The 16,731-nt window shown below is 41.0% G+C and overlaps 1 protein-coding gene across 3 annotated transcripts in view; it reads right to left on the reverse strand.

Moving 5' to 3' along the window:
* Window positions 1-3,381: 3,381 nt before the first annotated feature.
* ripor1 (RHO family interacting cell polarization regulator 1) overlaps window positions 3,382-16,731 on the reverse strand; it is a 207,758-nt gene continuing 194,408 nt past the window's right edge. For all 3 annotated transcript variants that reach the window (XM_078544186.1, XM_078544184.1, XM_078544185.1), the window contains exons 18-22: window positions 14,441-14,599; window positions 12,514-12,710; window positions 11,310-11,393; window positions 8,087-8,174; window positions 3,382-4,279 (exon numbers count right to left, since the gene is read on the reverse strand). In XM_078544186.1, the coding sequence (XP_078400312.1) occupies window positions 4,182-4,279; window positions 8,087-8,174; window positions 11,310-11,393; window positions 12,514-12,710; window positions 14,441-14,599 (626 nt within the window). In that variant the 3' untranslated portion in view covers window positions 3,382-4,181. The remainder of the gene's footprint in view (window positions 4,280-8,086; window positions 8,175-11,309; window positions 11,394-12,513; window positions 12,711-14,440; window positions 14,600-16,731) is intronic.

The raw sequence follows: 16,731 nt of genomic DNA on the forward strand, positions 1-16,731 counted from the left end.
ACCCCTCCCCCTCGATCTCCTCCTTTGAGATGTTCCTGAAAACCTACCTCTTTGAACAAATGTGATCACCTGTCCTCACATCTATGTGGCTCAGTCAATTTTTGTCTGATTATGCTCCTGTTGAAGCACCTTATGTTTTACTACATTAAAGACACTATATAAATGCAGTTGTAGCTTTTGTTTGAAAGGAATTGGGTTTCATTAATTAGCTTTGCTGAATGTAAACTCAAATCCCAGACGCAGGGAAAATCCATCAGTTCAGTCTTTTTAACACAAAAAGTGTGTTTTGGTTTTAAATGGGGAGGATTTTCCTTTTCTGCACCTGGAGGCATAAATCTGTCAGGTGTAGCGAGAAAAAGCAGCAGATACCCATTATATCAGGTATCTGTCTTGACTCTGTTGCCCCAGGTTACCTTGGGCTTTCACATTATATCCTTGGGCCTGTGCCTGGACTAGGTGCAGACCCAGAATAGGAATGCTAATAAGGCTGGAAGGAGTCTGCCCGACCTGCCCCCTCACTTTCCTGATCAGTTGACCACTCGGCACCTCAGCGCAGGTGCCCTAAGAAACCCAGTGGTGGAGTTGGGCTAGGATCTTCACAGAGCCGAGAGTCAGTGAAATCCTGGGGGCAGCCTGGAGACTGACAAGGAGTCCAGGATCAAAGTTTTCAGATACATCAAACCCACTCCAGCAACAACCAAAAGCTCCCAGTGAAGCATCCACAGCTACAAGCATCTCTGGCATGCAGCTGCTTTCGTTTCCTGTCCTAATTTCCAGCACAAGACCCAGGCAGGGGATGGACAGTATTGTTGTGAATGCACCTGGGGCAGGCAAATGGGCCAACAGGGGAAAATCAGAGACACACACATACGTATGCTGCAAAAGTAAACAATTTTCATCAGCTTTCAACTGCTTAAAGGCCATTTTAGAATGACAAACAAAATAAAATAAAATTCTACATGGCTGTTTTGGGAGGGTTGTGAATGTGGGTTGGTTTGGTATTGCCAGTGCTTCAGTGCCTATTTTGTCACTGGTTAATGTTGCAGGAAGACTTCCTTATGTTTGTTGAGTATTGTGCTTATGCACCTGGACACCTTATGGTAACAGGTATCTTGCCTGTGCAAATGATTTCCTCTGTAATTTTCTTCTTGGCCCCTGCCCCTCCTTGCTAGGATATGGCTCTGTGGGTGTTGGGCACACTCTGGTACCTTGCTTAAAAGTCTATTATTCATGGATGATCCTGGTCCGTGATGGCAGGTTACTTGACTATAGGAGATACCACATCTGAACAGAATCCTGCCGTAAAAAAAAATTACAAACATATCTTTGCCAATTTCCATTTCTAGGTATCCCATATCCCAGCAGGAATCACTGGATAATAGTCAGGAGCAGGAATTTATGCCATTTTCCTTTCCCAAGGTACAAAGACCAACTGTCACACCATTATTAGCAGTCCAGCAGAAACCAAACTAACTAATTACGTCAAACGAGAGACCTCGTTGGTCTGTGTGGCTCAGCTACTCTCCAAGTGAACTTGCTAAGGGCTCAGGCCTCAGGCAGCTGCTCAGCAGTTAAGCAGGATTCTTGCTCTTTTACAGTGATGCAAAACTGTATTCCTGTGTAGCACCTTGAGATATTTTAGTATGTAAATGGTGCTATATAAATTCAAATCACTGTTGCAAATAGTATATTAAAATTGATAAATTATATTAACTTCAGTCAGGCTGGTTGACTATTGGCAATTTGTTCAACAACCATCTCAACTCTAACTTTGTTCTCTGACTTCATCCACTTATGCAATCACATTCCTTCCTGCCGAGGCCTCATTCTCTGCAATACCAACCCTAAGCCCCTCCACTTTCACAATAAAGGCCCTTCTTTAAAACCCACCTCTTTGACCAAGAATTTCACTATCCCTTCAAATATCTCCTTCAGCTCAGCCTCCCTGTTTAATTTAAGTCTCTGTAAAACAGCCTAGGATGTGTCTCTCCCTTAATGACACTATATAAACGTGAGTAGTAGTTGTTGATGAGGATAATGATACGCGATTCTGCAGGTGCTGGATTAAATCTTGTTCATCACATCAGAATACTACACGTGCATTGAAGCAGGTGCAAAGAATAGCAACAAAACAGGTCCCTAATGTAAAGATAAACTATGAGGAAGCTAAAGTTAAGCTCTACAGCATGGAAAGATGGTACTTAACAGAGCAAAGAGAAAATGTCATTCAGGTTTATGTCTTTAAAATGGTATGGACAAAGAAAACCTAGAATATTAAAGTAAGACAGAGGAGTGGGGCCAAAGTTTCAACCTCCGACGGCAATTCCCCTGCTGCCCGGGGCCCTCTGAAACCATTTCCAACTCTGAGTTAGAGTCGGAGGCTTCAGAGGGTTCTGATTCATTTACCTGGATGGCTACCCAGGAAATATTAAACAGAAAAAAAACGTCTAACTCCTGGGGAACTATGCGACTGACCCAGACTTCTTACTGACCCACCCCCTGCTGACCCAACCTCACCACCCTACCCACCTGCCATCCCACCCACCCTGTCACCTATGACCCTACCCCACTTACACATTCACTGACACACTGAAAAGTTATTTAAATGTCCCAAAGCTTTTCAGTGCATTAGTGAATGAAGACTTATCAAAATACGGCAGCTAGTGCTGTAAAAAGGGGGGCGTGGCTTGGCTTCCCCTGACGGTCCTGCACGGAAAAGAACTCCCAGAACAGGTACACTTCGCATTTCTGAAGAGGCCTGATTTGGAAGTCAGGGCCAGGAATGCAAAGTTCCATCTTAAGTGTAAAAAAATAGGAGCAGAGTGGCAATCCGACAGTGATTGCCATTCCTCAAAAAAATTCAGCTCACTATTTATTCGGAAGAAATTTTTGTTAAACTCAAATACAACAATTTTGGCCACCCACAGCCACAAGTCACTTAATAACCTTGGCCATGTATAATCCATTGGCACTGTAATATGGCATGTCAAGACACGCTGTACATTCATCAGCTTCATTAGTTCAAGAGACTCAAGCCCCTTCCTAGGATTTGAGTGCAATCTGGGCTTACACTCCAGTGCACTGCTGAAAGAGCTCTACATTGTCAGAGGTGCCATCGTTAGAGTAACACATTAAAGAAGTTTGGGAGTATGTTAAGATTTCTTGGCACTATTTGAACATGAGGGGTATCACCAGTGCGTGGCCAATAAAGCATATGAACTTACCATTCATTTCATTGTTGGTTTAGTGTAAGTATTGCATTTCAAAATAATTGCATGCAAATCTGTCTAAAATGCTCAAGAGACAAGATGTTGCATAATATAAACGTAGGGCTGTATTTTTGATTTGCAAAACCAAAAATCACAAACTAAATGATCAGTATTTTTGGTATAATACAGCATTGCATTTAATGAAATTTTATTTATGATCACAATTCACTCTTACTTACATAATACATTTATATAGAAAATCAAAGTATATCTTTTTACTGCACCATGTGGAAAATAGTAAAACAGGTTTACAAACTCAAAGCTGCTGCAGTTTTTTTTTCTTACTGCAGCTGAAGTTAACATTAAATAAAAAAGATTGGACCTTTTTATTGTACATGTAATACTTGTATGCTCTCCACCATAACACTAGGCACTTGGACTTGAAGCAGCACTTTTGCTTCCTGCCTCCGAGCAGCAAGACATGCAGAATTGTAGGTAAATATTTCAGCTGTGGCTTTTGGAGATGCCTGTCTATCAGGATCATCCCCGTGTCAAGGTTAACCACTCCTAAGTGGATCATTCACACATTCAATTATTCAAAGTGCATTTCCACCAATCGTCCCAATTTGGTCATAGTTTCTTTTACCAAGAGGCCTTCTCCTTGAGTTGGCTTTTGGGTGTTTTTACCAAAATGTGCATTCATATGTGAAGTATTGGGATTATTGTGCCAACATTCCCCAGATACACTGGGAAACTGAAAGTGACTCTCCCATATGGTGGCATTCTCCTCTTCCCCCAAGCCCTACTCCCAAATCTAGGAAAAGTTATGAATGCTGCTACATCTGAAATGTTGAAAGCTATAAATTCAGAAGCTTTTCAATTACTTGATGTTTTGACAACAAAAGCCACATTGCTTCAGAAGCTTTCTTCAGGAAGAAACTGGCCATTTTCTGCCAAATGGAAGCACCCGGGTTAAAAAGCTGTACTGGCCATCCTGACTGACCCCAGGAGCCTCTGCATACCATCCAATGATTCTTCCATCTGTTTGTAGGCAATTTTACCTTCTTCGCCTGTCAGGGCATCAGAAATGATTACAGTAAGTGCTTGTATTGATGACAACAAGAAGAGTGCTACACAAATCACAGTAAATACAGGTCAGACTGGTCTTATGCTTAATGTTTTCCGTTTCAACTAGGGTAGAGGCGACAAGACTTTCCAAACTTCAATACCACCAATTCTGGACATAAGTTTACCCAAGAAGATGATCATAATTTCTGTCATTACCACTACCTAGGGGGTGAGATTTAAAAAATATATCACCTTGGGACTCTGTCCCTTCAAATATATAAATGCATCATCAATTCAGTAAGATAGTTCTCTCCTTTTAACTGTTGTTGCATAGGGAAATGTAGCCAATTTGCACACAGCAAGGTCCCACAAACAATGAGGTATATGACCAGATAATCATGGCAGCATTATATCATCACTATAGCGGAAATTTGGTTTAAGGAGGGGCAAAAATGGTTGCTCAACATCCCTGGATATAGAGTTTTGCAGGCCGGATAGAGGGGAAATAAAAAAGGGGGGGGTGTAGCATTATTGTTTAAAGAAACAATTACAGCTGTGAGAAGGGATGATATACTAAATGAAGCCTCAAATGAGGCCATATGGGTTGAGTTCAGAAGTAAAAAAGGGGTAGCTACACTGCTAGGGGTGTACTATAGATCCCCAAATAGTGGAAAAGAGTTAGAATAGCAAATACGTAGGCAAATTTCTGAGTGCAAAAACCATAGGGCAGTAATAGTTGGGAGACTTCAACTACCCTAATATCAATTGGGATATGAATAGTGTGAGGGGCACAGAGGGCACAAAATCCTTGAACTGCATTCAAGAGAACTTTTTCAGCCAGCACGTAACAAACCCAATGAGAGGGGCGCAATTCTAGATTTAGTCTTAGGAAACGAAGCTGGGCAAGTGAAAGTAGCAGCAGTGCGGGACCATTTTGGAGATAGTGGGCAGAATACAGTTAGATTTAGCATATTTATGGGAAAGGACAAAGATAGAAGTGGAGTAAAAGTTCTAAATTGGGGGAAGATAAATTTTACAAAGCTGAAAGATGAACTGGATACAGCTACCAGAAGGGAAAACAGTGTCAAATCAGTAGAAGGTATTCAAAAGTGAGATTCTACGGACATAGTGTAGACATGTTCCCTCAAAGAAAAAGGGTGGTACTGCCAAAATAGACCCCCCTGATTATCCAGAAGCATACAGGGTAAGATAAAGCAGAAAAAGAGAGCTTATGATGGTCACAAAAAGCTTAATACTGTAGAAAGCCTAGAAGAGTATAGAAAATACAGGGGTGAAGTAAAAAAGGAAAATAGGAAAACAAAGAATGGATACAAAAAATATTGGCAGGTAAAATCAAAGACAACCCAAAGATGTTTTACCAGTACATTAAGAGCAAGAGGATAGCTAAGGAAAGGGTAGGGCCTATCAGAGATGTACATGGTAACTTGTGGATTAGAGGGTTTAGGAGGAAAAACATTTTCACCCAGAGGGTGGTGGGTATCTGGAATTCACTGCCTATATTGGTAGCTGAGGCTGAAACACTCAACTTACTTATTTATTTAAAAGGTACCTGGATATGCACCTGAAGTGCTTTAACCTGCAAGGCTGGAAAGTGGGACTAAAAATGAGTGGCTAGCTTCTTTTTGCTTTTTTTATGGCTGGCGCAGACACATTGGGCTGAATGACCTCTTTCTGCCCTGCAACTTTTCTATGGTTCTATGGTTTGTGTTGAGAGATAATGTATTGGCTAGGACATCAGGACAACCCTACTCGTCAAATATGACCAACTGAAGAGGCAGACATGGCTTCAGTTTAATGTTTCATCTGGCAGATAGCATTATGGACAGTATTGTCCCGCAATGTTGTGTACACATTATATGGTCTGGTCTCTAGACTGGGATTTAAATATTTGATCTTCTGACTTAAGAGGTGTTAAGTGCTATCACCAAACCAAAGTTGACATCTTGGATGATGTTCTGGAATTCCCTAATACCCTCTGCCTCTCCATCTCCCTCTTTTTGGTGGTATTGTCAGGATGACGGCCATTTTATTGGACTGATCAAAAAAAGAACCTTGCTTGAATTATTTTGGTTCTAAGTTTAAAATTGACACTAAGCAAGTTAATACAGTGCAGGAAATAGAACATGGACATTGGATTTACTAAACTTCAGTTTCAACAAAGACAATGCTTCTATAGCCAAAAGGTATAGTCCACTAACATCAAGTGAGGGTCAGGAGTGCACGAGCTTGATTTGAATGCATTTTAGGCCTGAAGCACTCTGTAGTGTGGTCCCAGCATCTTCCACTTATCTAAAGGTTGAGGGTTTTCTAGGAGTCGGACACGTTTTAAATGGTGAGGGAATGAAATCTGATTTGTTTAAATTAATCCTCTTAAAAATATCACTAGTATGTTCCATTATTCACTGTGGATCTAAGTTTGTATTATTAGAACCCGTTTAAAGAGATCCACTTAGATCAATTGATGATCAGAGTTTGGTCTGAAAACCAGGGCCCTTTTCTGTCACTATGAAGTCACCAAAAATGCTGCCATTTTCTCAAGCCTTGGAAAAAATCCCAAGGATAAATAGCAAAGGAAGGAGGAAAAAGAATGGAATCAAGAAATTTCCCTGCAGGATGCAAATTTCATATAAGTGACAATCTCTCAAGGAGACTTCCTTTCTCATTTGAAAAAGGTTATACAAAATTATCAAAAATCCTGTATAAACAAGGTAAATTCTTCGCAACAAAAACAAAAATACCTGAAAAAACTCAGCAGGTCTGGCAGTATCTGCGGAGAGGAACACAGTTAACGTTTCGAGTCCATATGACTCTTCAACAGAACTAAGTAAAAATAGAAGAGAGGTGAAATATAAGCTGGTTTAAGGGGGGTGGTGGTGGGACAGGTACAGCTGGATAGAGGGCCAGTGATAGGTGGAGATAACCAAAAGATGTCACGGACAAAAGGACAAAGAGGTGTTGAAGGTGATATTATCTAAGGAATGTGCTAATTAAGGGTAGAAAGCAGGACGAGCAAGGTACAGATAGCCCTAGTGGGGGTGGGGTGGGGTGAAGGAATCGAAATAGGCTAAAAGGCAGAGATAAAACAATGGATGGAAATACATTTAAAAATAATGGAAATAGGTGGGAAAAGAAAAATCTATATAAATTATTGGGGAAAAAAAAGGGGGTGGGGATGGAGGAGAGGGTTCATGATCTAAAATTATTGAACTCAATATTCAGTCCGGAAGGCTGTAAAAGTGCCTAGTTGGAAGATGAGGTGCTGTTCCTCCAGTTTGCGTTGAGCTTCAATGGAACAATGCAGCAGGCCAAGACGGACATGTGGGCATGAGAGCAGGGAGGAGTGTTGAAATGGCAAGCGACAGGGAGATCTGGGTCATGCTTGCGGACAGACCGAAGGTGTTCTGCAACGCGGTCACCCAGTCTGCGTTTGGTCTCTCCAATGTAGAGGAAACCGCATTGGGAGCAACAAATGCAGTAGACTAAATTGAGGGAAGTGCAAGTGAAATGCTGCTTCACTTGAAAGGAGTGTTTGGGCCCTTGGACAGTGAGGAGAGGGGAAGTGAAGGGGCAGGAATGTGCTAATTAAGGGTAGATTCTTCAGTTTTGTTTATATTTTTAAATTAGCTTAATACAATATTAAAACAAAATCATATAAGACATCAGTTCACAACTCTCCTCCAGTTATTCAGGAGGCACTAACAAAGGTGAAGTACCCAATAAGCTTTCTCATCCAGCACCGAAGACAATCAAATTCAACACCAGCAGGTAACTTGAATTAAAGGACTCACCAAAAGACAGGAGGGTCTGTTTAGCAACATCACGGACTTCTTTATCAGTCTGGCAAAGGTAGACTAGTTGATCAATACTCTCTTTGGCCTGAAGAAAACAAATGAAATTAAGGAAAAATAGTCTCAGAATTCCTGATCTTTGCTACTCCTGGAATTAAACTAATGACCATAATTTTTGCTAAAATAATTTTCCACCCACAAGTGCTTTTCTGTAATACATTTCCTGGCCCAGTTTTGGTCAGGGGGAAAAGGGAAATGCTTCTCCCAGGTTACAATCTAGAGATCTGAATATATCATGTAGATTTAAATAAGAGAGTCCCAGGTTTCAACGACACTCTCAGCCACTAAGGGGCACAAGGAACAGCCAGTGTGCTATATATAGCCATAATAATCTATATTAATGACTTGGATGTAGGGACAGTGTGCGCTGCAGCCAAATTTGTTGACAACATAAAGATTTGTGGAAAAGCAAGTTGTGAGGACGACACGAAGAGTCTGCAAAGAGATATTGACAGGTCAAGTGAGTGGGCAAAAATTTGGCAGAATATAATGTGGGAAATTGAGAGGTTATATCTTTGGTAGGAAGAATAGAAAAGCAAAATATTCTTTAAATGGAGAGAGTTCACAGAATGTTGCTGTACAAAGGAATCTGGGTGTCCTCGTAAATTAATCACAAAACATTAGCATGCAGGTATAGCAAGTAATAGGAAGGCAATGCAAATGTTGGACTTCATTGCAAGGGGGTTGGACTATAAATGTAGGGAAGTTTTTCTACAACTATACAGGGGCTGCACCTTGAGTACTGCATACACTTTTGGTCTCCTTGCTTAAGGAGGAATAATCTTGTGTTGGAGGCAAGTCAGAAAAGGTTCACTAGGTTGATTCTTGGGATGAAGGGCTTGTCTTATGAGGATAGGTTGAGCAAGGTGGGCCTATACACATTGGAGTTTAGAAGAATGAGAGGTGATCTTATTGAAAAATAAAAGACTCAGAGGGGGTTTGACAGGGCAGATGCTGAGAGGATGTTTCCCCTCCTGAGAGTCTAGAACTAGGGACTACATTTTCAAAATAAGGGATCTCCCATTCATGGCAAAATTACGAGTAATTTCTTCTCTTAGAGGTTGGCAATATACCCCGAGAGAAGCGGACGCTGGTTCATTGAATATATTCATGGGCAGTTTTTTGATTTACAAGGGAGTTAAGGGTTAGGGTGGACAGGCAGGAAAGTGCAATTAAGATCACAATCAGATCGGCCATGATCTTACTGAATGGTGGAGGAGCCTCAGGAGGTTGAATGGGCTATTCCTGCTTCTATTTCTTAGGCTATGTTCAGTGGGGGCCTGGTCTATCCTTAGTGCAAGACCATGGGAGTAAACTAGTGTCCAACTCCATAATGAAGTATGGCAGCCAACCACTCACTCTCCCAACATTATTTGAATACAAGAGTGAAAAATTCCAAATATTGGAAATACACAGCAGCTCAGTCATTGATAGGGTGAGCAAAGAAAGAAAATAGAAAGTTTTGGACGTGTCTTTTGCATCAGAACTGAAGGAAAGATAGACAAGTATTTTAAAAAGGTTTGAAAACTGAAGAGCCTAAAAGGGAAGCAAGAACCACCAAATGGCTTGCAAAATGCAATTAGTAATGAATTCACATAGAAAAGTGATGATTTTGCCATTTACCATTATACTTTTTAAAATCTCTGCACCAACACAGATAATCTGGTTATTCCAACCACACGCCTCACTTCCACCACTTGTGGGGGCCCAGGTGGTTTTGATGAAGTTTCACTTACTCTTATGAGTGACTCGGAGATAGTTTTAAGAAAAACTAAATATTATTTATTTACACTATTTACATCCAAGACCTCATGGAGAGTACATTGTTCTCTGCACACAGACTGTTCTGTGTCTTGCTCCCTTGGAGCATCTTGATCATCTGATCCTGATGTCTTGCTTACTTCATCATTAGCATCATTGTTTAATTGACATAACCATTAACCCTTTACTCTACATAATGACCTAGGAGAGGGATAACAGGGTGTCCACTAACATGCATGCAGCTAGTGGACCCTGCTGGATCCTCAGTTTGCCTCATTTAAAGTACATGAGTGGTGCCCTCCTCTGTGGGTAGGTACTTATAGAATATATTCCTTTGGTGAAGCACTGCTGATATCTTATTGGCCTATCAAAAGAGTCTCACCTACAATCTTTTATATCACTTGACCCTATTGAGCAGTTTGCAGGTATTTACCCCAGACCCCCTCTGACTGGTGCATCTGTTGATTCTTTCTTCATTCCCTCCCCACTTTTGTCCTCATCAATTTTTCAAACTTTCCAAACTTCTGGTTTACCTCTGCTTTCAGTTCTGATGAAAGGTGCTCACTCAAAACTCATAACCTGTCTTATTACAGATTCCATCTGGCCAGTGTATTTCACGTATAGCCTATTAGAATTCAAAAACATTACAGGACCCATTTCCCAAAAAACAGGAAACTGAAGAGGGGCTGAAAATAACCAGCTGAACATTCCGAGGATAAGATTCCATGGGAATTGTTAGACAAACAAAGACCAAGCTTCATCTACCTTCTACCATCCTGGTAGCTGCATGATACAATGATAATGAAGTTGCTGACTAAATCATAGCAATCAATCAATATCAATTAGTCTACAATAGACTCAGGCATGACATAAGGAAAACCCCAGTGCTGAATAGCTTTGGGAACCAAAGGTTTAAAGCCACTTTGTTTCATGTGACATTTAACATATGTCATGTCTCAAATTACTCATCATATTCCAAAATGTTCTTTAATCTAATTCAGGTATTTTAAAAGATTACTTTTACAAGATAATGCAGTATTCAATAGATATAGCATGGTTAAGTACATGCAAATATTTCAGAAAGTAGACTGAATTACACAACAGACTGCAGAAGCAGGTAGACTATATGTAAAAAAAAAATCACATTCTTGTTTTAAAATGTCATAAGCATAGATAACATTGAGAACTAGGTCAAGTATGTGGAAAGTTGTTGCTGTTGCATTTAAAGCCGCCCAGGAAACTGACATATCCATACAATAATTCACGATTTAGTGACAGCAACAAAATGGCTTTTGAGGGGCCTTCATTTATAGTCATTTCAGAGCAAGCTAAGACAGTGATCATCATGGGTTCAAGTATTGAGTGTTTTTTTTCCCCCCAATCACTGACATGAAGAGCTCACCTTTAGATGTGCCAGTGCTGTACAACCTACTTTTCTCAGCTGTCCATCCTCATCCTCAAGCAGCTCCAAGTAACAAACCAGGGCCTGAAAACATATGCAAACAATTAGCCTATCACACATAACAAATCATCTTCCAATCTTCAGATACTAGCTGCTTCTACATTACATTGCTGATATAATGTAAACACTGCTCTTTGTGACACAGCTGGGCAGTCAATGATTAAGTGCTAACAAGGACTCAGCACTGTAAACCCATGTATCACTGCACTTTGATCACGGATCTATGATATTTGTATATAAACTTTGAGGCAATGGTATCAAGCCAGCCGATTCTCTGCTTCATTCTGATGTCCGGTTGGATTCAAAAGCTGGATTTGGCTGCATTAACATTACAACTGCAGTGGAACATTAGAAACAGGAGAATGCCTTTCAATCCCTCAAGCCTGTTCCACCATTCCATTAGATTATGATTGATCTGTACAGAAATTCAAATAACCAGCCTTTGCTCCATATCCTTTGACACCTTTACCGAACAAGTAACAATTGATTTCAAGTCGTGAAAGATCCAATTGACCCAGCATCCAGTCTTTTGGGGAGAGAGTTCCAGATTTCTTCTATTCTTTGTGAGAAAAAGTGCTTCCTGATTCCAATCCTGAATGGCCGAGCTTGAACTTCAAGATTATATCCCATTGGTGGAAGAATCACGAACAGAGGAAATAGTTTCTCGTTATCTAATCAACCAAGTTCTGTTAACATTTTAAATACCTCAATCAGATCACCCCTAAATTTTCTATACTAAGTGTCAAGTGAAACCGCACTGCACCAATGCAACTGGATTGGTGCAACACTGTCAACAGCCTCACCTGCTCAGGTAGCTTTGTAGCTTTCTCACCAGCTTTGCCAACAGCCACAATTGCTCAAGTACAATACACTATCACTACTGGCTGCCTTGCCTGCTCAGGTATAATACACTAGCATTGCCAACAGGCCAACTTGCTCAGGTACAATACAGGTCCTCACAATGATTTCAAACACAGCTCCATATAGTCTATAATAAAAGATTTTATGTAAATTTAAAGGGTTCCTAATTTACAAAGACTGTCTAAGCTTTGGGTCTTTATCTCTGTTCCCTGAAGTTGCTGGAGGGATCAGCCAAGGTAGCTGAGAGAGGAACAATTGCATTTACAGACCCTTTGCTACCAACCTTTTCTCTGAATTTGGAGTCTTCTGCCAGGTTTTTCAGCATGGAGGCAGCAGTGTTGCAGATCTTAGTGTTGTCCTCCAACAGAAGCAGGCCCACAGCGTTCAGTCCATCCTTCTGGAGCTGGGTCCCTGAGAGATGTTTCAGAGTCTTCAGCACCACATCCCTATCAGAGGACTGCAGATTCTGAACCAGGAATACTGCAAAGAATGGAAAATGGAGGTGGGGAAAGGAGAAAAAAAAAATAACCTCAAAATATCCATGGACATTTCTACTCTCTCCAGACTAAACAGACAGTAAATTGCTTAAAAACAAAAAACTACTGCGGATACTGGAAATCCAAAACAAAAACAGAATTACCTGGAAAAACTCAGCAGGTCTGGCAGCATCGGCGGAGAAGGGAGAAGAAAAGAGTTGACGTTTCGAGTCCTCATGACTCTTCAACAGAACTGAGTAATATTAGGAGAGGGGTGAAATATAAGCTGGTTTAAGGTGGGGGGAGAGAAGTTTGTGGGGGGTGGGGGGGGTGGTTGTAGGGACAAGCAAGCAGTGATAGGAGCAGATAATCAAAAGATGTCACAGACAAAAGGAACAAAGAGGTGTTAAAGGTGGTGATATTATCTAAGTGAATGTGCTAATTAAGAATGGATGGCAGGACACTCAAGGTACAGCTCTAGTGGGGGTGGGGTGGAAAGACTGACAGGGCATTACAAGTATAGATTTAAAAATAATGGAAATAGGTGGGAAAAGAAAAATCTATATAAATTATTGGAAAAAACAAGGGGGGGGGGGTAAGAAACGGAAAGGGGATGGAGGAGGGAGTTCAAGATCTAAAGTTGTTGAATTGAATATTCAGTCCGGAAGGCTGTAAAGTGTCTAGTTGGAAGATGAGGTGCTGTTCCTCCAGTTTGCATTGGGCTTCACTGGAACAATGCAGCAAGCCAAGGACAGACATGTGGGCAAGAGAGCAGGTTGGAGTGTTAAAATGGCAAGCGACAGGGAGGTTTGGGTCTTTCTTGCGGACAGACCGCAGGTGTTCTGCAAAGCGGTCGCCCAGTTTACGTTTGGTCTAAATTGGTTTAAATTGCTTATCTGACTTGAGTGGCTATTCAACATTTTTGTGACAGGACCGGATTGTCAGGTGGTTATTTGACATGTGAACCTAAACTTCCCCACCCCGCCCGCCACCCCAGTATCACTACATGCATTCCAAGTAGAGGCTTGGTTTGCAATCAGGGAAGGGAGGGGAAGAAAATCCCTTATCTAACCCAGGGGTGCTGCAGTCAAATGCATGCATCAACCTACAAGTGCATCACAAGGACGGGCATGCACACATCCCACATACAAACACAGCTGTATATCCTACATTTAGAGATTCATCAAAAGCTTTCATAAAAACATCAGGGATTGTTTTATGTTTTTTGTGTTATTTTAAACATTCAGCAACCACGAAAAAAAACAACCCATACTGGAACTTTCAGCATTTGCATAAAACATGGAAATCACTCCAGGAAAAAGTCATTGTACTGAGACATGATTCCGAGCTGATGGCTTCCTGCTGGATAGAATAGTGCTTGCCTTGGTTAAAAGGACCCTGCGTGCAACAGTCTGAAGGGCTAGGGATAGCAGCTGGATGTTGGTCACATGTCAACTTCAGTCTGCACTACTGGAAAGAGTCAGTCAAAAGTGCTGTCACAGAAAGGCTTCCTATGGGCATGATGCCAATTCACAGCACGCATTATCCCTCCATTGACCTCAAGGCTGCCACCTAGTGAGCCAATCTGTCAGAGTCTTGGCTGCTGCCCAACACTGAATTGTGTGAGATACACAGAGAAATGGAGGAGCAGGAAAGGAGAGGATTGGAAACGGAAGGCTAGAGTTAGGTGTGAGGCTACAGTTTAAGATGCATTAAAGAACAATACCAAAGTACCTTCATCTGCCAACTCCATTATATAGGCAGGTAAGGAGGGCACGTTCTGTTCCTCAATGTGACTCAAGTATTGGAAGATCGTCAGCGCTTCCACTTTTCCACTTCGAGCACGTTTTGGCAAGGGTCGGTCCAAAAACCTTTCCACTAGTTTAATAAAAACTGGAGAAAAGAGATTAAATAACTGAATTATTTACTGAAGGAATGATTAAAGTCTGCATGCAGTTTAAATACTGCTGAAGCATCACCAACATTTTCCAGAGTCTAAGCTAAAAAGTTAAATAAATGTATTTCTGTGTTTTTAAAAATCACTTTACATTTAAATTCATGACAGGGGACACAACTCAATTTTTAGAGCGTAATAAATTGTCCAAATAGCACGTCCTTTTAATTTCTGAGTTCAGCAGCATGGCGCAACAGAACATGCAGGACATAAACCATCTGAATCAGTGATGCATTATATCTGCGTGTTCATGCCAATGTTCACTTAGAGGGGGCTGGATCTCAGTGTGTTTGGAGAGTGAAATTAACTCTGGGGGTGTAATGACCAGTGGGCTGGAGGAAAGGTGAGCCCATGAGATGCGCGGAGTGGCCAGATAGCTAATCCTCTTTCTATCTTCAGTACATAAAAAAACAGAGTTTTTTAAATTAGAATTCAAGTTGCATCTGTTTAGATGGGCAAAGTTCAGGACATCTTGATAAACTGTTCAGTGCTGGCCCCTCTGCAATATGGAGGAGAGAGAGATATATTTCACGCTTAAAGAGACAGGCGACAGATGGAAGTCATTGTAGAGAAATGGAAATTGTTTCAAAAAATCCAAGAAGGGACTATTATTTAATTAAGAAAAATAATGTTAATGAAAATGAGAGTGGTTTGGGTGTCATAATTGGCAATAATTTGAAATAATTGCAACAATATTCAGTGGCAGCAAGTAAAACAAATCAGATGTTGGGGTTTATTAAAAGGTCAACATTTAGCCAAAGTAACAAGATCATCCTGTAATTCATAAAACACTGGTGTCGAAGAGAGTAGAAAACTGTGTATAGTTCTGGCTGCCACAGCATATAAAGGACATTGCAGCTATTGAGGATGCTGAAGAGGGAAACCAGAATGATTGAGGGAGCAGAGAGATTGAGAGAACAGAGAGACTGGATTATGAGGTGTGATTATGTAAATTGTTCTTACTGGAGAAAAAGGGTGATTAAGAGGTGATATTATTGCTGATTCATAATTCTAAAGGGACTAGATATTGTATGTCTGTGACAAAAAGTGTCACAGAGCAGTAGAACCAAAACACATGGCCTGTACCTGAAGGGGATAAGCTTAAAACTAATCTGTGGAAACAATGTTTTTTTGGTCCAGTGGTTAATCTATGAAACAGGACCTGAGGGAGATGGTGGTAGTAGTTAATACTAGTTCATTAAAATCACTCACTCACTTTTCCAGGACTACTTCATCCAATTCATGGTCACGGGGAGTCAGAACCTATCCCGGGATGCCAGCCCATCACAGAGAACACTCTCACACGCACACACACTAAGGGGCAATTTAACGCAGCCAATTGACCTAACCAGCACATCTTTGGACAATGGGAGGAAACCGGAGAACCTGGCAGAAACCCACGTGGACACAGGGAGAATGTGCAAACTCCACACAGACAGACACCCGAGGTCAGAATTTTCCACTGCATCCACAGCCTTTTATAATAATGGAGACCAGAACTGTGCATTGTACACCAAGTGTGATCTAAATAAGATCTGACAAATTTCACATAACTTCTGCTTTTCAAATCTATCCCAAAAATGAACCCGTGCTTGGTTGGTTTTTTGAAAAAAGGCTCTTTTGAAGAACTAACCCCACGACATGGTGTACCCCACCAGCACTTCTCCCATCTCCAACCTGCACCGCTACTTCTTCTGACCCAAACGTAACATCTCACACTTATTTATATTAAAATTACTGGTAATTCACCAATTACACAATCATTTCACAAATGTATTAATATTAATGTCCTCTTGTATTTTGTTGCATTCTTCCTTTGTGTTAATCACGCCACCCAATTTAGTGTCATTACAAATTTAGAAACTGCCCTCGACTTCAAGAGTCCAAATCATTTATGTAAATAGTAAACAGTGGTGTCAGCACTGATCTCGGTCGAACAACATTACCCAACTTTTATCAATCTATCTAGCTGCTCTTAACTCCCATCGCTGTTTACTGTTTTGTAGCCAGCTTGCTATCCATTCTGCTGATTCCAAATGCTTAGTAACAAGTATTATGCGGTACTTTATTG

The sequence above is a fragment of the Cetorhinus maximus genome, chromosome 6, assembly GCF_964194155.1.
Source record: "Cetorhinus maximus chromosome 6, sCetMax3.hap1.1, whole genome shotgun sequence".
NCBI classification, from domain to species: Eukaryota; Metazoa; Chordata; class Chondrichthyes; order Lamniformes; family Cetorhinidae; genus Cetorhinus; species Cetorhinus maximus.